A 21688-nucleotide genomic window follows, 5' to 3' on the forward strand; every position below is an offset into this window, starting at 1 on the left:
CCTTTCTATCCCTAACTTCTCGGGCTCTCATAGGCCTGTGATGATCTTCCGGTAGTAATTTTGATCCTTGTAATCCATCTGACTATGCTCTGACAGCTTCTGAGCAGTCACTTTTTGTCACTTTTTTGGTGTCCTAAAGTAACTAAAGTCACTTTTTTCGTGCACCTCGTCGTGGCCGACCCCTGCTTTCCTCTTCCATAAAGGAATAATGACACCCTTCCACCAATCTTCGGAAATTATCTCGGTTTGCCAGATTGTATAGAAAAGGGTGTGGAGAAACAGGAGCATAATAGGACCTGCATATTTTAGCAGCTCCGAACTCAGGCCACAGATACCGGCAGCTTTATTGTTCTTGTGCCTTTTTACTGCATTTCCAATTTCTGAGGGGCTGACAGGCTTGTCTGGAGGAGCATCTGCTTCAGATCTTGGACTGCCAGGTTGGCTGGGACTATCAGTAGGAGGCATAGACTGGCTAGTGTTGTTCAGGAGTGAGCAGAAGTGGTCCTTCCTTCCACCGCTCGAGACAAGAACCCTCATCAGAGAGAAGTGTCCCATCCCTGGATAGGACGGGTCCCAATGCTGGTGTTTTATTTTCTGTGAGATCGTGGAGGTGCTTGAACAGGCTACCCATGTCTTTCTTTTTTGCTGCTAGTTCGATTTCATCGGCTTTCCTTGCAACAAACTGAGTTCTGTCTCGGTGAATAAGTCTGTTCTGCACTCCATTGAGCCTTCGATAGGTGGCCATGTCCCCAAGAAGTCTTGCCCTCCGCCTTTGCTCTATGACCTGCAGTGTTTCGTCAGTTAGCCATGATTTCTTCGGGAAACTTTGCTTGCCAAGCACCAGCTGTCGCTTCATTGGTCTGCGATTTAAAATACTTCCAGGCGTCTTTGCTGCTGTTGAGTGTGCCAAGGAGTTCAAAGCGATTTGATATCTCAACACTATACTTCTGGTGAGTATCTGGCTCCTTTAGTTTCCCAAAATCCGCTGCTACTGGTTTTCTTTCCGATCGCTGTGCATGGACATCAGCACACACAAGCCTGTGATCTGCATTTCCGAGCTCTGCTGATCTGTAAGTTCTGCAGTTCTTCAGCAATGATCTCCAGCGTTTAGAAATAATGACGTAGTCAATCATCTTCTTTGTGCGACCGTCGTTACTATACCACGTGTACTGGCAAAAATGGGGTTTTTATAGGCCAAATGACGATACTGAAAAAACAAAGCGAATATTTCGAGAGGACAAACGCCTCTCTTCTAACGTCCTCTCGAAATATTCGCTTTGTTTTTTCAGTATCGTCATTTGGCCTATAAAAACCCCATTTTTGCTCGTTTTTCTTTCTTTATGTGATGTCAGGCCAATGTGGTTTAAGAAATTATCCACGTGTACTGGTGGATAGTCTTACGTTGAAAGTAGGTGTTTGCGATCACAAGTTCATGGGATCGGCACAGTTCGAGTAGGCGAAGGCCGTTATCGTTCAGTGGGTCGGGGGATACAGGTCCAATTGTGCCGCACCAAACACCCACATCATCTCGCACTGTAGCATTGAAGTCACCGAGAAGAACAGTGACATCGTGGGGGGAAACTGTTGACAGACATCTGGACAGAGCAGAGTAGAGCTCTTCCTTGGTTACGTCGTGGGAATCGTTGGTCGGGGTATAGCATACGAAAATTGTCATCTTGCCATGCTTGTGTCCAAAGCGGGCCTTCATTATTCTGTCCGATACAGCTTCGTGCAAGAGTAAGGCCTTTCTTGCAAGGCCGTTTAGCGCGAGGCCAACACCATTTCTTCTCATGCTCCCTCCAGACCAGACTAACGAGTAATTATCGCCTATTTGCTCTTCTCCACTTCCAGTAAGACAGGTTTCTGTGAGACCTGCAATCGCCACTTTATTCTTACGAAGTTCTTGAGAAAGTAGGTTCTTTGATGCAGGTGCATTCAGGGTCAAAACATTCCAGGTGGCTATTCGAAGCCCCCTTTGGTCTAGAAGGTTCAGTCTGTCAGTCTTTCTGACGTCGTCAGCATGTCCGTTGACGCGCGATGGTCGAGATATTAAAAGGAGGTCCGGATCCGAGGCTATGTAGTCACTTTGCGTTGCACTTGATTTTCAGGTGGAGGGTCACTAGCCCAACCAACCCTAGGCCTGGAATCTGATTAGAGCTAGGTTTAACCTAGGTAATGAGATTCCCGGGGTGGGGTCCACCCGCCACATGAGGTTGCAGCCCCCCTGATCGGAGTGTTTAGTTAGGGGATGACCCCATATCCAGAGGCACGTGGTCAGCAGACAAGGTCTGCATCATTCCAGACGAACTCCATCCGCCTCCATACAGACCTACATAATGTGAGAGCCAATTAAGATTCATAGTTCATATATCCTCAAACAACTTAAACTGCTAGATGTCAGCAAATCCATTGGGCCAGATAGGTCACATCCACATCTTCTTAAAGAAGTTGCTGAAGATGTTGCCAAGCCACTCTCCCTATGTACCAAGAAAGTGCTGACAAATTGGAAAAACAGCATTTGTCACCCCTTTGTTCAAAAAGGGAAATAAAGCCAGCAGAGAAAACTACCATCCCATAAGTATAACTTCTGCTGTTGCTAAAATCCTGGAAAGAGTGGTAAATGGCTGTCATGAAGCATCTCAAAATGGGATACTACCACCTTGCCAACATGGTTTTCAGCCAGGAAAGTCTGTAGAAACAAATTTTGTGGAGACTTATGATGTTATAACAGACCTGTTTGATCAGGGCTTACCTGTGGATATCTTGCTGCTTGACCTTACAAAAGCATTTGACAAAGTTCCACATCCACACTTAAACAAAAAACTCATCTTGTGTAGAATTAGTGCAGACCTTGTGGGCTGGATCTCAGTTTTTTTTTTTTTACAGATAGAACACTGAGAGTGAGGTTTTTTTTACTAAAGAAGGAGACTCAATCCTCTCTGAGAGATGTGGAGTCACCAGTGGTGCTCTGCAGGGTAGTGTCTTTGGTCCTACCCTATTCAATATCTATATAAATGATATTTTTCAATTAACTACAATACATCTAACTCTCTATGCTGACAACTCAAAGTTATTTGATGCAGTCAATCATGGGTCACTACAACTAGATCTTGACCATTTTCAAAACTGGGCAACAACATGAACCATGAGCTTCAATATTGACAAATGTAATGTTATTCATTTTGGCTAGTCCAACCCAGGTTTTAAGTATACTATGGCCCATCCTGCTGTGAGTAACATTCAAAAGCTGCAAAGTGTGGATAAAGAACGAAATCTTGGGATAGTTGTTGACAACCAGTGTAAATTCCATTCAAACTGCAAGAAGACTGTGTCTCATGCACACTCTTAAAGAAAACAATATCCAGTAGGTCTCTGTGTGTTTTTGTGAGGTTGTACAAAGGCTTTGTCATTCCAGTGCTTGATTTTGAGATGTGCATAGCATCACCAGGATACAGGGGTGACATACAGCTTCTGGAAGGAGTGCAAAAGAGAGCCACAAAGGCAGTATCTAAGACTAGAGACAAGCCTTATGATGAACATTTGAAAGACCAGAAATTATCTACACTGGTTTACAGACAACAAAGAGCTGATATGCTTATGACAGATAAGCTTACTTCACAAGACCCCCTCCCCCAATTCATTGGGAATTTCCTCAAATATTGGCACTGACAGGAAGGGACATGGTTTACAGACAACAAAGAGCTGATATGCTTATGACACATAAGCTTACTTCACAAGAACCACCCCCCCCCCCCCCAATTCATTTGGCAATTTCTCAAAATATCAGCACTGACAGGAAGGGACATTCAAAGAAGCTGTTCAAGCCATCTGTCAAAACTTGACACCAACAACAGTTTTTCTCCTGCCATGCAGTAAACCACTGGAATAGTCTCTCAAATACAACAGTCTCAGCATCCAATGATGAAGTTTTCAACAAATTATTAGATGTTGATTGTAATGGTGTTCCCTGGAAGTACCAGTGCGATTTGATGTTTTATTGATGTTTAATCATTCATTGATGTTTAATCATTCACTGTGCATTTGATGTTTAATCATTTACATCATCAAGTATGGAGCAATTAAGAGATCCAGATGCATCTTAATTTGCTCCAAAGTGAAAATTCAGGTATTATGTTTGAATATTAGGGGAGAGAGGGAGGAAGGGTACAAAGTGAAGTATGTTTATGATGATATAAGCAACTATTTTAGAATTTTGTTTTGCTGCCTTCTGAGGATGTCAACCACAAAACTAGTATGTCTTTCTTAAATATAGGAAAAAATCTTGGATATAGAATAAGATTTTACTTAAATAATAGGAATTGGATTTTCATTATTAGAGACAATGAAAAATAGATTTAGGTTAAAACCTAGAATCAGAGTAAAACTTTGGTAAATAAATACACATTCTATTATTTAGCTAGGAAGAAGTGAATATGTCACTTGATGCCTTTTTTATGCTTTTCCAAATTCAATAATTGCTTCTGGGTAAAATTTCATTTTGAGCCTTTAATGGGGCCCCAAAAGGCAACTTACTACCTTGTATATAGATTTTAGAGTGTGTTGTAAAGTTGAAAAATTGTTAAAAACTAATTAGATGGAAGAATTTGCTTTTAAATTGGGCCTTAAACAACCGTCTCTAATTTTTGATACTTTGTAACAGAAAAAAGTAACAAAAAAAGACAAAGAGGACATCAGTGCTACCCATGCAAAAATGTGATTCTCCTTGTTGTTCAGGGTGTGGGTTGTAAGTATCCTATTCAGGGTTTTTCAACAATGATGATTCAAATGGTGTACTTTTTATTTTGCTATGATTACTTTTTCAAGGGGCTTCAGGCCTTTGTTTTTAATTTCTACAAATATGTTTTCAAAGTAATATTTTACTGTTAAGACTAATGAAAATAATAATTACCATTCCTGGATCAGCTACAAATTTCAATTTTTTCTCACTAGACAGTTCTGTTTAGAAACACATTTTAAAACTTTTGGTTATTATGGGCTGTTTTAGCCCCTTTAAGGGTTCAAAATTTAATTTGCCCCAGAAGCTTTTATGAATTTGGAATGAGCATAAAATAAAGCAACAAGTGTTGTGTTCACTTGCCTCTTAGCTAAATTACATTTTAGCTATTTACCAAACATTTTTTAAGCTATTTACCAAACATTTTAGCTATTTACCAAACATTTTTTTGCCGAAATTTAGATTTGTACTACTTCTGTCATGTATGGAATCTAAAAAGTACACATGAGCTTAGATTACGTAACTAGCCAGCTGTTAATACAGTTCTAGGCTAAATACAATGTGAACTCAGCTCACTATTTAGCTATTAAAATCTTGGTTATTTATTGGAATAAACCAGCCTAGTTGGCCAACTTTTTATTCTGATTGATTTGAAACTGACAACCAGGAGTTTGTTGTTGGCTAGGAATTTTCAATAAATAAAATAAAAAAAATGTAGTTTAGGGGCAAAGATTCCAAAAAAAATTTGCTTCCCCAAATGCATAGAACTTATACAGTCAAATCCTTTTGAGAAAGCCCCAATTCTTGAAACAAAATGGAGTTTGCCTTTTAGCTCCCTTACTAATGGGGTCTAAAAAAAGAACAATAAACTTCTTTTGTTAAATGACTTGGAATTTGCATCTCTAAGTTCTCTGGCCAATGAGACTGTAATGTACAAAATAATTAGGTTTGAAGAATGGGTCATTCAAAAACTGAATGACAATTTTTTTCCCTACCATATTTAACTCAAGATTAATCTCTTTAAGGTTTTGAGTTATATGAACACCAATGTGCAAGAATATATTGCTTTGCTAAAAACTGGGGGGCCAAAAAGCTCTTCCTGAAAAGCTATAAACTTACATTTGTAAATTCTTTATCTAAGAGGACCTTAAGGTAGAAATAATTTTAGGCTAATATATATATATAGAAGAGCTCTGGGCTAAATGATCGAGTTGCAAAATACAGAGATATGTCCAATGTAGTTGCTAGCTGTATTAATGGTTTAACTGAGCACCCTTCTTTTAATTGCCCCACTAAACGTAAAAACCGATCAAGAGGACATAGGAAAAATAATAGAAAGAATTATTTAGATTTAAATGCATTTTTAATCCATTTATGTCAGATATTTGAGACTAATGGAATGGCTAGTTTAATAAAATCTTTAAATAAGTTATCAAGGAATAGTTTAATAAAAGTATTCTGGATTGCAAAAAAAAATTTTTCAAAAAAAAGATTGCAAAACATCTAACTCGAAAACTAAATTAATTTATGATGCAGTTTGCATTTTAGCTGTATCAAAATTTATTTCAAAGTATAATAAATCTGATATGATTGTTAATAAGGATAAAAGATTATATTTGTCTGTTAATTTTAGTACTAAGCAAATAGAAGATATTAATTTACAACGAATCTTAAACCAGCGGAGAGTGAAGAATGTCCTTTCATGTAATTTGGTGGATAAAGATAGTCCAATTTTAACATATAAATTTTCAAAAGCGATTGGTCAATTGATTTTTAACTATAATTTAATACTTTAAAAACTTGACAGGGAGAGTAATTGGAAACCGGTTTGTAGTTGCGAGCAATTTTTACCGTATGTGGATCAAACTTACGAACATGTTGTAACAGGGGATTTGTCAATTACAAAGAATCTTGATCTTCAAAATATAATGAAAATCGGAGCTAAATTCTGTCTTTGCTACCACATAAAGCCAGCAGGTATTCTTAGGCGATTAAAGAATGATTTAAATTTATTTATTGATAAATGGTGCAAGAAGGAGAAAATTACTGAAGAAAGATTTCAAAATTGGATGAACTTGATTTTGACTTGTGCACAAAATAGCATATATGGAATTAATCCAAATAATTCTGAGAAAAATTCAATATTTTATAATGCAAATATGAAACAAGCAATAGCTAATATACAGAATGAATTTGTAATTGTACCAGTTGATAAGGCTAGCAATAATTTTCCCATAATTTTTCAGAAACTCTACTGTGATATTTTATCAAAAGAGTTACAAACAACAAATACATACAAAAAGGCTCATAGAGGAGAATAGTTTAATTGAAAATATAGAAGAAAGCATTTTTAAAAAAATCAATATTAAAATTAATGATAATGATAAAAAGTTTCCTTTCTTATATTGGATGGTAAAATTTCATAAAAATCCACCAAAGTTACGTTTTATTGCTGGGGCAGCGAGTTGTCCAACCAGAATTGCGGCCACTGACCTATCTTTAATTTTAGGAGAAATTAGAAATAAATTTAAAGTATATTGCTCTGGAATTAAAAATTTTCCTAACTTTAACCCATTTTGGAGTGTTAATAATTCATTACAAGTGATAGATTCTTTGGCTATTCAGCTAAAAGAGTCGATTCTTTTGATTTTACTACTCTGTATACAAATCTTTCACTTAATTTAGTATTCGAAAAATTGAAAATGCTCATTAAGAAATCTTTTCTTTTGTCTAATATCGGATTTTTGAAAATTGACACTTTTAATAAAAAAAGCCTGATGGACGAATCTCTTTAAAAGTACTTTTAGTTCAAGATGCTATAACTTGGATATGTTATGCGATTTATTGTAATTTGTTCTGTTCAATACTTTTATAAGATTTGATGGTAATTTATGTAAACAAACTGTTGGCATTACTATGGGTGGGAATGCTAGTCCATTTATAGCGGACTTGTTTTTAATTCTATTAGAATACGAATATATGATAAATAGAAATAGCCCAATCAATGTAAAATTTAACCTTTTAAATAATAAAAAATATCTGGACAATCTCTTAGTAATAAATTGCATGGAGTTTATTGAGATTGCAAAAAATATTTATCCACAAGAGTTAATTCTGGAGCCTAGCTATGGGACAGGACACTCTGACCATTTCTTAGATTTATCTATCATTATTTCAGACAATAATAAATTAGTTTTTAAAATATATAATAAAACGGATTATTTAATTTTGAAGTAATTAATTTTCCATTCCTTGAAAGTAATATACATTCAAATATTACTTATTCAGCTTATTATTCCCAATTATTTAGGTATGCAAGAATTTGTAGTAATTATATAGATTTTAAAAATATATGTAAAAAGCTTAGCCAAAAACTTATCTTAAGAGGTTTTTCTGCCAATAAAATTAGTTGGCAATTTAAAAGATTTAGTTTTCTGTATCATGAACTTTTAGGTAAATATACAAAAAATTATAAAGAAATATTGAATTATATTTTAATATAGTCTCTCTTTCACGTTTCCCTTTTGGAATTTTGAATTTGTACATTGTTTTCAAACCAGCTTGAAGGACTTTAAATCGATAATTGGTTCCAGATACCGATAAAACACTCTGTTTTAACTCACGTCCGGAACAGTCTTTATTTGTTCCAGAATTGTCTTTGGTTTCATTGACCTATGGGATTTCACTAAGGAAAGAACCAAACTCATTTTGTATGCATTTTTTGAATAGTTTTACTAGTATGCATGTATTTTGCAAGTTGTACCTAACATAGGGATACCATAAAGATCTTATGGTAGATGCTCCCTTATGCCAGGTAAAGAAAGTAAAGCCTCAAAACCCGTTAAGGCAGGTGGTATTTCTTCTGATGAGCCCTAATGAAAGGTACTACTTGGCAATATTTCGCTAGATTTAAGGTGCTTTTGCTTGTAAATTTACAACGACGTACATTTATTGATGACGACTTTGCATGGATTTGGACATTTCGATTTGGTTGATGGTTCGGTTATACTGTTTGGTCCTAGGTAATTGGATAGATGAGTAAGATTTAAACCTCATTCAAGTGCACATTTATCTCAATTACTGGATTAGGATGACAGTCCTTTTCTTCTTCTTCTCTCTCTCCTTTTTTTTCTTTCTTTCTTTCTTTCTTGCCAAGTAATTACCTCTAAAACACTATATACATATATATATATATATATATATATATATATATATATATATATATATATATATATATATATATATATATATATATATATATATATATATATATATATATATATATATATATATATATATATATATATATATACGTATATATATATAAATATAGGTGATAATTTAATAATCAGCTAGTGGGTTAATTTAACACTGTCATTTTAATGCCTTGATTTTGCCAACAAATTGACTAAGTTAAGCTGCTGTATCCTATACACATTAGTTTGGCCTAGATAACTTTCTAAATCTCAACATTTTATAAATGCAGTGTCATTTATATTATCAAATATTTAATTATATGATTTTAGTTTGATAGTTTATTTTATCACGTAGTTTTGGAGTAAGTTTCTTCTCTTTTTATTTGTTTTATTTAGTTTGTTATCTTGCTAAAGATACCTGTTGCACATATAGCCAAAATATTTACATAGGGTTGTATTTGTTTTGTTATTTATTGTCTTCACAAATTTCCACCTAATCTTATTTTGTTTTGGAATCTTGCAAAACAGTTCAGTGACAAGGCAGACACTGGATTTAAACCTACAACTTTGGAAATGTATAAAAAAAAACAAAATCACAAAATCAGCAAATTGGGAGGCAAACCCTTGGTTTAGCTTGAAATTTGCCAGCTTGGTCATCTTGCTATAATTAGTAGAAATTCTGTGTTATGGCACCTGATGAAAACTTTTTTTTTATCAGCAATGGAATCTGTTTTGGATATTGGAAGCTATAGTGATGACTGTGGTCAAACATGGCTCTGAAGCTTGGGCGCTCTTAAGAAGGGGTAAAGATTTGCTAGAGGTTTTCCAGAAAAATGACTAACCATACTTCAAACTCTAGGCTGTAAAAAAAGGTGTGATTCAATCCTGCTTTCTAGTGAAATAATGGGAGAAAGGTTGAGATGGCTTGGGCATGTTCTGTGTATGAAGGATAACAGATTGCCAAAGATTGTTCTTTTTGGCCAATTGTCTAGAACTAAATTGAAATCAGGCTGTCTGCAGTTGGGGTGGGAGGATATCATAAAGAAAGATTTAAGGGAAATGGGAACTCAAAGATTTAAGGGAAGTGTTGGCCTTGGGGGGCTTGGGGCTGTGCTGAGTTGTTAGTAGTAGTAGTAGTGATCTGTTTGAAAAATCCTTCAGCTATGACTAACAGTTTCTTATTAGCTTTTGAAAACACAACTTATAGTAGATAATTAGGATGGCAAGAATTCCCCTAAAATCAGAAGTCAAGCAAAAAATTGCCCAAAAATATAAAAAAAAATTTGATTTGTATGAATGAAAGGTGGGGTGGTAAACATCATTGTTTGAAAGCTTATTTCAAGTATGTTTTCAAAATACCAGACTTGAAACAAGATTGGGCTTCAAAACTTCTCTGAAACGATCCTAATTTCAGCATGTTTAGTGTCTTAAAAAAATGTTAAAGAAGGGATCCCCTGTACTGTGTACTCTTTTTTCTTTTTCTCTTTTTTTCATTTTTTATTTCAGATGAGGCCAAAAAATAGTCTTCGTTTCCTTCACCCAAACAAAGAAGTGAGTCTTTTTAGACAGTTTTTACCAGCAAACCTCATAGCCAAAGTTTCATCCAAAAACACAATTATCACAAATGGATGGATTGTATATGATAAGCTACTTGAAGACTCAATTAAATTGTTATTATCAAATGGGACTGGTGGCGCTAACAAAATTGGCTCAACTTCATGTGATGTTTTTCAATTGATTCGTAATTGCTATTGGGATGATTTCTGCCAAGCATTGGGTGATGGTCTAATGCAGCTATTATATGACTGCAGCTCAATTTATATTGATCATGTTGGTGTCCTAATTCATGTTTTTGGTAAGTTTTAACAAGTAAAAAGGATCATGTTATCTTTTTTTCTTCTTTAAATGTTAGTTCTCCAAAAATGTATCATTTCCTTGCTTATTGTTATATGACTACTACTTCTGCTGCAAACAAATCACTGTAGTAACAAGCTGCCTGAGGTCAAAACAGCTACATACACTCCTCCTCCACCCCCAGTCTAATCAAAGCTTGTCTCTTTACCCCCTCCTGTAAAATTCTGGTTTCCCCTATGTCCCTTCTTCATCTCTTCCCACCTCATCTGGAGATGACCTAGTTTTTGTTTGGGCACAGATGGAAGGCCGGAAAGCTCAGTCATTGGCAATCTGTTATCCTTCATTCATAAAACGTGGTTAAGCCATCTCAAACGTTCTTTCAATACAGCCCTAAAAAGTGGGATCAACCCATAGTTTTTTGTATAGCTTACGGTTTCATATACACAAGGACAGATCCAGGATTTTAGGAAGAGTGGGAGTATTTTGTTGCAAAGAAATCCCATTCTTAATTAAGCCTTAGGCACCTTACTGATATTAAAAGTTGCGCATGCCTCTGCTTCTATCTGTCATTTAGCTGTCAGTTCTGTAAAGCTGTTCACAAATTTACATTTATAGAAAAACTATCAATATTATAGAACAAATTCTCGCCCTCTATTTCCACTATTAGCAAATATATTAATGACACTTTCTACACTCATGACAATATCATAGTGAACATGAAAAAGGGCAAGTCTGGGGAGTCTTTTTTCTGTCATTTGATTTCTTAGACATGTTTTCAATCTTCTCATGGTAGAAAAACTTTGTTTCAACTGACCCCACACTGACAGGCATTGGGAAGAGTGCTGGAATATTTGGAGAAATATCAGCATTGCAGTTGTGTTTATGCAAAGCTCTCCCTAGATTTTTAGGTATTCTATCTGTGCCTGCATTGCTGTCGCTCAGACAAAGCCACCGAGTGTGTCCTGTTGTTGCTTCTCCAGTCAGGGCAGATTCACAAACTGATTGGGATCTGAAAACTAATTACTGGCCAGTATTGCACTGACAAGTCATGAGTCATACCAACAGATTGTTGTTTTTTTTTGTTTCCATACAATTTATTGGCAAGAAAATGCTGAGGTTAAAAGTGTCCAGAGCTTCTATGGAAAAACATTGTCTGATTCAGAAACAATCATGTCCAGCATAGGAATAAAAACTGAACATCTATAAAATTCTTTGTGTGAACTGAATGGTACATCAATCCAATTCATTTGCTTTTTCGCTATCCTTGGGACTTTTATTTCTAAATCTAGTTTGGTTGCTAATTTAGTTTCCTTGTCAAATGCTTTTATGAACTTGGTTTCACTCTACTGATGCTTGACATCCAGCTAGGCAAGAAGGCCCTTAACATAGCTTACTGCAGACGCAAGGTCCAGGCTCTTTTTCTGAATTGGCTGACTGAGCAGTAAAATCAGTCCGGATGTATTAATAAGAGTGTAAATGGTTACCATCAGGTTAGAGGATGTGACTGCATTCAATAAGAATTTCGCTTTTGCTCCACTTGTCGATTCTGCCCAACCACCAATGATCTCAAGAGCTTCCACGATTTTGGGGAGCTCTGCTACAAACTGCGTTTAGGAATCGTCTTAAAATCCTGTGTATTTCGGACATGCTAGATAGCTTTGCTTTCATTACTCTGGTTGAAACATAATTGCGCTTTGCAGAAACACAAAAAAGCAACTATTTCTTTTATTACTCTCATGGAGTCTCTATCACCCTGGACAGACAAAGTTTTTGACATAGAAAGATTTAGAACATGGTTGGAACATTGGCAACACAGGGGATTTTTGCTACCTTTTGAACTTCTTTTACAGCACCACAATGTTCGAAAACCATCATAGCACATCCATCACTGGCTGTGTCTACACAATTTTTCAAGTCTAGCCCAAGAAATAAAAAAAATCAAATACAACATTTCTAAGAGTTTCCCTTTATTGATTGGTTTGAAGGTTACATTGCTGTCTGTGTAACATGTTTTATGTAGGTCTAAAAAACAAACAAAATCCTCAAGTCTTGTGTAATTGTGATTGTAGCAAAGGGCAATACCTAGTTGTGACTTGTGTGAAACATCTGTTGCTTCATCAACAATTATATTGTAGAACTTGGCAGAAAGAATTTTTGCAAGTATTTCATTAAGAATATCTTCAGCACAACATTCAATCTGATTTTTCCAAATGTGGTTTTAAAGTGATGTTACCACTATTTACATGGTAAATTAAAAGTTCTCGAAAGTTCCCTTCATTTTTCAATTGGTCCCTCTCTGCTAATAATTCTCCATCATCTCGATGGTCACAAAGAGCAGCGTCCTGTAGACCCAAGAAAATAATTGATTCTACACTTGGCTTCACTCTTGCTCTTTTTTCCTGCACTTGCTGGCTTCATTATTTAAAAGGCTTAAAATGATGTTTTTAGAGCTATTATATTTTAGAAATAAATATTTGTCCGCAACAACTGAATTACGGTGACGCTGATTATTTTCATGACATAACAAGTCGCCGTCCTTTCCAGGTAGCTTAGTAAAAGTTACAAGGAGCTCATTTACCAAATTTTCAATTGATTGGAGCCTCCATCCCCTCGAACGGTAAACAGTGTACAATATTTACAGAGAAAGCCCCTCATCGTATTTGACAGTACTAACCAATGGAATTCTTCTATGTGAGTACGACTGAAAAATCTCTTCTCGTTCCTGCACTGCTTCTTGTGAACTGAATAGGAGAAGCTGTAGTTAGACAGGGAATTTCAAGGGTTCTGAAGCAATTGATATCGTGTACGGTCATCTAATTCTATTGACCTAGCTTCTTATATCATTTTTGGTGGAAATGCTTATATTTTTTGTGTTTGTGTTAGGCTTTGGGCTATGCACTTCAATCGATGCTAATATATCTCCTACTATTTCAAACGAGCCTCGTTATTTTGAGAACTTTTACAGTTGTAAACATGGACCATGTAAATAACTTTTGAAAACTTCATATCAAAGCTTACATTTATAAAATTTTTTCTTAATTTGGGACCCAGACCCAATGGTAACCCCCCGTCCCCTTCCACAGATAGTGAGGCGTAAAACCGATGCTACACTTGCCTAGCTTTTGAACCAAAAAGTTGTCTAGAATTGACTGTTTTCCTTGCTTTGACATCATAACTGATTAATATCATCCAAGATTTTATACTGTACAAACCCTTCTAGAATCGTGACTTATTTTAAAAAGTGTCTCTTGTTGCAGTTATTTCAAGAAATTTGCTCAGTTCCCGAAAAGGAGAAAGGTTTTGACACGCACACTGTCTGAAGCTTCGACAGTCTACGATATTACAAGCTACAAAATGCCTAGTAAGTTGGGGTGACACCAGTCACTCTGGACAATTCCCTAAAGACTTAAAGCAGACAGATCAAGTGTCATAAAATCCTTTCCAAACATGTGTTGATCCAAGAGTTAGTCTAAGCCTTGGTATCGCTTTCAAGTCACAGAAATGGTCACTTTCAGTACACAAAAGAAACCAGAATGGTATTGTGGTGCGCGATTTTCTGTAGTAGGTCTTTATGCTCCTAGGTGTTCATATTGCAACTCATTGCCAATGCAGTTTTAGTGTAATGACGACCTGGCTTGTTGTTCTCCTCTGCAGTGAGTGTTTTACTTTTGTGATGACTGGGTTCCAGGGTTCTTATCTCTTTTCTGATGACTAGTTTAAATGAACATGCTGCTGTGATATTTTATTTTTTACTCAGTAAAGACACTTCTGAAGCTGTTGTACTGCTAAAAATAGCTTACAAGGAGGATGACATGGATAAAACTGGATTGGTCGAGTGGTTTGCTCACTTTAAAAGTAAAGGCATATCAATTGAAGACAACCCTCAGATACCAAACATGACGAAAATGTTGGATAAAATTTGGGAGCTTTTGCTTACAGGCTGCCGAGAGATAATTGAGCTACTGTTACAGATTTGTGGTATATTTTGGAGCTCGGTTTAATCAAATTTAACATGAAAAAAAAAATGGATTTGAAACGAGTCATGCTTTAAAAATTACCTTGAAGTCAATTGGAGTTTTCGTCAAAGGTCATTTCCAATGTTATGCTATTGGTAAGACCCAGATACAAAGCAACAGTCAACCCAGTTAATGAGGTCATCACCACTCTGTCAAAAATGGCTTCAAGTCAAATCAAACATTAGAACAATATTGATTTCTTTTTTTATGCCAAGCGCTTAGTACATTCAGAGTTTATTCTCCAGGTCAGACCGTTAGTTCTATCTTTGACTTTTAAGTTTTAAAAAGATTGCACATCACTGTTAGTTAAAAAAAAGCCCAGATTTATGACAGACAGGATATTGGTTCTTCCAACTCAACTATGAACCCACACACACAGCCAGTTCTGTTTGCCAGTCTATGACTAAGAATGACGTTGTTCGGCTAGCCCACGTGCCTTGCTTGACTGACCTGGCTCCGTGCGACTTCTTCTTATTTCTGATGAAAAGAGGCATGAAAGAAGACGCAGTTGGCAACACCGAAGAGGTTCGAGGAAAAGAAAAGAAGGGCCTGCCAGCCATTTCTCAAGATAACGATAAATTTTCCAGTAGTGAAAGCACAAGTGGGACAAATTTACTAGATGTAATAGAGAGTATTTGGAGAGAATTGGATTGTTTGTAAATGTTTAAAATATAAGTTTTATACTTTAAATATGGTTACCCCTTTGTACAGCTGCATTGGAAACTTCCTGGAATTGTTAAATTCTCTTTTAGTGTTTTCAAGCACAGAAGAGGGGTTATCTCATTACACAAGAGGTTTAAATTAACTCTTATTCGGTTTAAGAACTAAAATTTGTGTTTCATGTACAACTTCTTGCAATGATCAAAGATGCAACAAGGACTTCCTCAAAGCTAATGACGTTTGTTTAATTCTATTTTTTTTTTTAGCACCGAAAATATTGTTTTAAAAATCCCATCTAGATTTATGTCATTATACAAGAAGACAGTTATATATGCCTATGCTATTGAACACACACACACAAAAACGACTGATGGGAGATTTCTAAGTATTTGTGTAAAGTGTGGGAATAGTAAGAATGTTTCTGAGATCAAAAACTTTTTTTTCAGTGTAACTAGTGTATTATCGTTCTTAGATGTTTTTTCTTTCTCTCTAAAGAGCATAATGTAGGGAAATTCTTTGTTTTCCTGATAGCTTTCAAGTACTATCATTTCTTGACAAAAACTATTTCTTTAGATACTAGAGGTGGCTGTGTTTTGTCCCTTGTGCAGCCTGTAATCATTTCTTAAAGGGAAAGCCCATCATGCTGTCCAAAAGGAGACAACAAAAAAAGCTTATTATTAAAGTTTTCGATATTAATTTAAAATTAAAAGTTTTAGTTTGTTGTATTGTATAACTGAGGCATAATAATACTTGGCTTAGAAATTTCTCCTGTCTTGTACTTTTTCTGTAGGTACTTGGTACTAATCTTGATAATGTTCAATAGCAGTTAAAGAAAATAAAGCATATAGAAGCTTTCTTGAGCCCAAAACTATTTTTCCATTCTTGTGTATCTTTTTACCCTGTAGCTCAGAATAGGCTAATGTACTACTTTTTTTTAATCACCACATTTTGGACACTTTCCCTGCCTGTCAGGAGTCCTTTCTTTAGATTTCAGGAACATGTATATGTGGCATGTGCCAAAGACCTGCACATGCCACATTCCTTTAGTTTACAGTAAGCTACCTTCTTTTCGGTGTGCACAAGTAGAAAATATGGAAAGCTAATTAATATCCTTTTATGGTTAATTGGAAAAAAAGTAAGAGAAATGGAATGGCTGAAGGATATAAGTATTTGTCCCATTTATACTTTTTCTAAACACTTTTCGATTTAAGAGACATATGCATGTTGAGAGATGCATTGATCCAACGAGAATCGTTTAATGGCTTGTAATAATATATCACCTCTTCCTTGGGGAAATATTCTTAGTGGGGTTAAGATAACATAAAATTTTATCATGAGATGCTATTGCAATCTCTGATAGATTCAAATTTGCTTTGCAGCTCAACAATGAACAGTTCTAAATGTAGGACATTAACAACACTACTTCAAAATAAGAGGTGAAATTCAACAAAAATTATCGAAATAAATGGAAGAATTGATTACAATTTTTTGTCAAATAAAATGCAAAAATGATCTTTCAGGAAATGAAACAGAATATAGTATGCTCATGAAGTGACTTATATAAAATTAATAGAAAAAAAATATAATGGATAGAATTGAAGCACTTGTTAAAATTTTAGATATATACAACACAGAAGTTCGTTAATATATTTCCTGAAAATGCTTTATTGGGTAAAGTAGAAATTTTTGTTGAGATAGAACAAGGACGGCAAGGTTTAAGGGGAGAAAAATGACTAAGTTACCTACAGTCTTATTTTGAAAATATTTAGCTCTCATAGGGAAACATGCTGATTATTCATGCATTGAGCTTTGTATATTTATGACAATCTCAAGCATATGACCTGCAAGAAAGATCTGCGATGAAAAGAAAATGTGATTAGTTGTGATCAATATTTGTAAAAAAAAGCTGCTTGTAAAAGAAGGAGAATGGGAGGGGGGCATCTTCCATACCTCCCTCTCCTTTCCTTGTAAATCCTTCAGTCATAAGAGTGTGAGTGTCCATTCCTTCACTTTTTACACTGATCCCCTAGTCTGAATATGCTCCTTAAAGTTAGGGTGTTGTAGGTAAACCTTTTTTGTTTTTAAAATGTTTGGCTCTTGTAGGGAAACTGATGCCGATCGTTCATGTATCACGCTTTCCTTTTCTAAGACGATCTCAAGCATCTGAGCTGCAAGAAAGAGCTGCAATGAAAAGAAAATATGATGAATTGTGCTCAACATTTGGCAAAGAAACTACTTGTAAAAAGAGGAAAGTCTCCAAAAGAAATGCTCTTATTCAAACAGTCAAAAAGAATAATAAGAAAACGATTAAGAAAAAAAGGTTAGTAACCTGAGCTCAACTGATGTCATAAGCCTAAAAGACATGAATTTGGCTGGTGGTTTTTTTTTATACCTTAGTAGTGTCGACGAGTTACTGGACATTACTATTTGTGTTGTTGGCTTTTTTGGTGTATCGATGACCCACCAAAGTTAAAAATTGCCAAGTGCCTGTATCTTAGAAATAACAGAACATTTCATGTCTTAGGACAGTATACATTTACCTGTTGAATGGACTTTATCAACTTGACGCCTGAGACGTTAGTTTCAAACCAATTTTAATTCATTTCCTTTTTTCCAAGTTATTTTATATTTTCCTTATTTCTTGTCATTTTCCATAGTTGCCCCCCCCCCCTCTCCCCGCGTACAGAAGGATTTATACCACTATACGAAATAAAATGTATTAAACGACATAAAAAAAAAATACTGTTAGCATATTTTCTTAGAAAACTTTGCTCCCCATATATTATTTATACCGGCAGAACATAAAACCTAAAAAAGAAGGAAAGTTGGAAAACTGGTAAGCCCTTTCTCACGATCTTTATCCAAATCTACTGATAAGGTAAAAAGAAGTAAGTCTATTTAGCTTAGTAATTAAAGCCAGATTAGCTATCACCAAGTTAAGCCTTTCCCAAAGGGAAATGCTGCTATAAATATTTAATAATGATTTTGAAAATAAAAGCCCTGTTCTAAGTGGGCTATCGTATCGTTTTTAAATGATGGAAACGATTCATCTGTATGTCAATATAAAGAAGATGAAATTTGAGTGCTGCTACTACTACTATTAACTTCTCACTGCAGCATGGAGCCGCCAGAGACCAACACAACTGCAGTCCTTACTCCCTCCCATGAAGTTCTAATCTTCTTTAAATCCTTCCTTACAACCTCGTTCGACCTATTTGAGATTGCCTTGCTTTTGGTTTGATCTTAAATGGATGGCCGAAAGGACAATTTATGGCTGTCTGTTATCCTTCATCTGTAAAACGTCGCCTAGCTATCTCAACCCTTCTTTCATCATTGTCCCAGAAAGTGTGATCGAACCACATTTTTTTTTGCAAATTATTTGTTTGATATAATGCCAGCATAACGAGTACCTAAGACTATCCTTTGACTTTTCCTCTGGAAAACATGTAAATGTTTTTACTTTTATATCTTTAATAAATCAAATTATTTTAACATTTTGATTACTAAATATCAGTATATGTATATTAAACTGACAATGCACATTCATTTGCATTTTTTTTTCAGTAAAGTGCAAATTTTGTTCTTGCCTTGGGAAGGCGTAGGAATTTGGCGCCCAACTTATGTAAATTGCTGCTCGTTTTGAGTTTGACTCAGTTATTTATTGTAATTTCTGTTCGTTTTGGGTTTCATTTATTTATCATTGCTGATATGTGGTAGTTTCGAGCTTGGTAGATTATTTGATTTTATTTTTGCTCATTTTTGGTTTAATTGAGTTCTTTACTTTTCTTTAAAAAATGTATCTGTGGAAAAAGTTTTTAATTAATTTCTGTTCGTTTTATATTGACATAGTCTTTTCAGGGAAAAAGAAAATAACACTTTAAATCTTTTCGTTTTTTTAAGACTTCATAGTTTAGCCTGCTATTTGTATGCTGGAGAAAAATTTTCAGCAATTTTTAACAACATACACCCTTTGAAAAATCTGGACTGTGTGAGCCTGTTTTGAAGTTTCTACGCCAACGCCTTCTATAAAAACCTTCTATATAGTTGCCCTCAAATCACTTTTGACTATTAAAAAGGGTACTAGTCCTTTGAATTTTCAATTGAATGAGCCTGTTTTGAAGTTTCTACGACAACGCCTTCTATAAAAACCTTTATATGCTCCCAGGGCATAACTTAAAACCATTGCCCTGAGGGTTGTGGGGGAGTGTCCTCCTCAAAAGCATATTTTCTATCTGGAAATCAACTACGCTGAACTAAATGGCTATCTCAAAATTTGGTGTGGATGTGTTTTGGGGAATTATGGGGGTGGGGGGAGGGGGCTAGATGCCCCCCAATCACTTTCGACTATTAAAAAGAGTACTAGCCCTTTGAATTTCCAATCGAATAAGCCTGTTTTGAAGTTTCTACGACAACGCCTTCTACAAAAACCTTATATGCCCCCAGGGTCTAACTTAAAACCCTTTCCCTGAGGGTTTTGGGGGAGTGTCCTCCTCAAAAACATAGTTGCTATTTGGAAGTCAATAACGCTGAACAAAATGGTTCTCTAAAAATTTTGATTGGATGTATTTGGGGGAATGATGGGCGTGGGAGAGCTAGTTGCCCTCCAATAACTTCTGACTATTAAAAAGAGCACTAGCCACTCCGATTCCCAATCGAATGAGCCCTTTTTGAAGTTTCTACGACAACTCCTTCGATACGAAGTGCCCGGGTATGGAGAAAAAACCAAAAAAAAACACTTTGTGGCCAGATCGTTCTTTACTTAGGCAGCGCTAGCGCGCTGCCTATGATTTCTGTTCGTTTTGGGTTTCATTTATTTATCGATGCTGATTTGTGGTATTTTCACGCTTGGTAGATTATTTAATTTTATTTTTGCTCTTTTTTTGTTTAATGGAGCTATTTACTTTCCTTTAACAAACATATTTTGTGGAAAAAGTATTTTTTATTAATTTCTTTTCGTTTTATATTTAAATAGTCTTTTCAGGGAAAAATAAAATAACAATTTAAATATTTTAGTTTTTTTTAAGACTTTATAGTTCGGCCTGCTATTTATATGCTGGAGAAAATTTTCAGCAATTGTTAACTACATACACCCTTTTAAAAATCTGGACACAAATAGTAATGTTCGATTAGTTTCATACTTCCTCTAGTTGACCTGAAATAGAAGACTTGATACCATTCACCATACAATTATGTTCACTTTCTTTGATAGCTTGGATACACTTATGCTATTTTGATTTGATTCAATTTTAAGAGCAGAAGTAGCCCCGAGCGTTTGAACATAATACCCTCAGTCGTTCGTGGGATACTGTTGAGATGCCTTATTGGGAATTGGGATTAACACAGTGCATTTTGATGTACTCTTAAGGCAACATTTAGTTTTTAAACATAATGGGCAAATGGGAGAGTGGGCTTGGGAGGGGGATTAGTTGCCCTCCATTCACTTTCAACTATTAAAAAGGGTACTAGCCCTTTCTATTTTCAATCAAATGAACCCTTTTCGAAGTTTCTGCAACTACTTCGATACGAAGTGCCGTGGTCTAAACAAAAAAAAAATAATACATTGTACCCACATCGCTCTTTACTATAAAAATGTCAAGCCTTAAAATCCCTTTTAACTATTAAAAAGGGCGCTAGCCCTTTCAATTTACAGTCGAATGAGCCCTTTTTGAGTTTCTAAGTCAAAGATTTTTATAAACACCTCATATGGCCCCAGGGCATAAATTACAACCCTTGTCCTGAGGGCTGTGAGGGGTTTGTCATCCTCAAAGACCTGATTTCCAGAACTTTCAACTATATTAAACGAAATGGCTATCTCAAAATTTTGATTGGATGTGTTTGGGGAAATGGTGGCGTTGAGAAGGGCGTTAATTGCTCTCCAATCACTTTCAACTATTAAAAAGGGCATTAGCCCTTCCAGTTTCTAATCAAAGAAGCCCTTTTGAAGATTCTACGACAACGCTTTCTATGAAAACCTAATATGCTCCCAGGGCATAATTTACAACCCTTGCTCTGAGGTCTGGGGGATTGTCATCCTCAAAGACCTAATTTGCAGAACTTCCAACTACGTGTAACAAAATTGCTATCTCAAAATTTTGATTGGATGTGTTTAGGAAAATGGTGGGCGTGAAAGGGGGGCTAGTAGTCCTCCAATCACTTCCGAAATTAAAAAGGGCACTAGTCCTTTCAATTTCCAATCGAATTAGCCGTTTTTCAAGTTTCTACGACAA

At 35.6% G+C, this 21688-nt stretch overlaps 1 protein-coding gene across 3 annotated transcripts in view; it reads left to right on the forward strand.

Annotated features, from left to right (window-relative positions):
• Positions 1-21688, forward strand: part of LOC148952481 (telomerase reverse transcriptase-like) — a 55224-nt gene that overhangs the window by 7629 nt on the left and 25907 nt on the right. For all 3 annotated transcript variants that reach the window (XM_089088972.1, XM_089088973.1, XM_089088974.1), the window contains exons 2-3: positions 10438-10786; positions 17565-17781. In XM_089088972.1, coding sequence (XP_088945098.1) covers positions 10438-10786; positions 17565-17781 — 566 coding nt within the window. The remainder of the gene's footprint in view (positions 1-10437; positions 10787-17564; positions 17782-21688) is intronic.

The sequence above is a fragment of the Artemia sp. Qi Xiang Cuo genome, chromosome 5 (assembly GCF_049724085.1).
Source record: "Artemia sp. Qi Xiang Cuo chromosome 5, ASM4972408v1, whole genome shotgun sequence".
NCBI lineage: Eukaryota > Metazoa > Arthropoda > Branchiopoda > Anostraca > Artemiidae > Artemia > Artemia sp. Qi Xiang Cuo.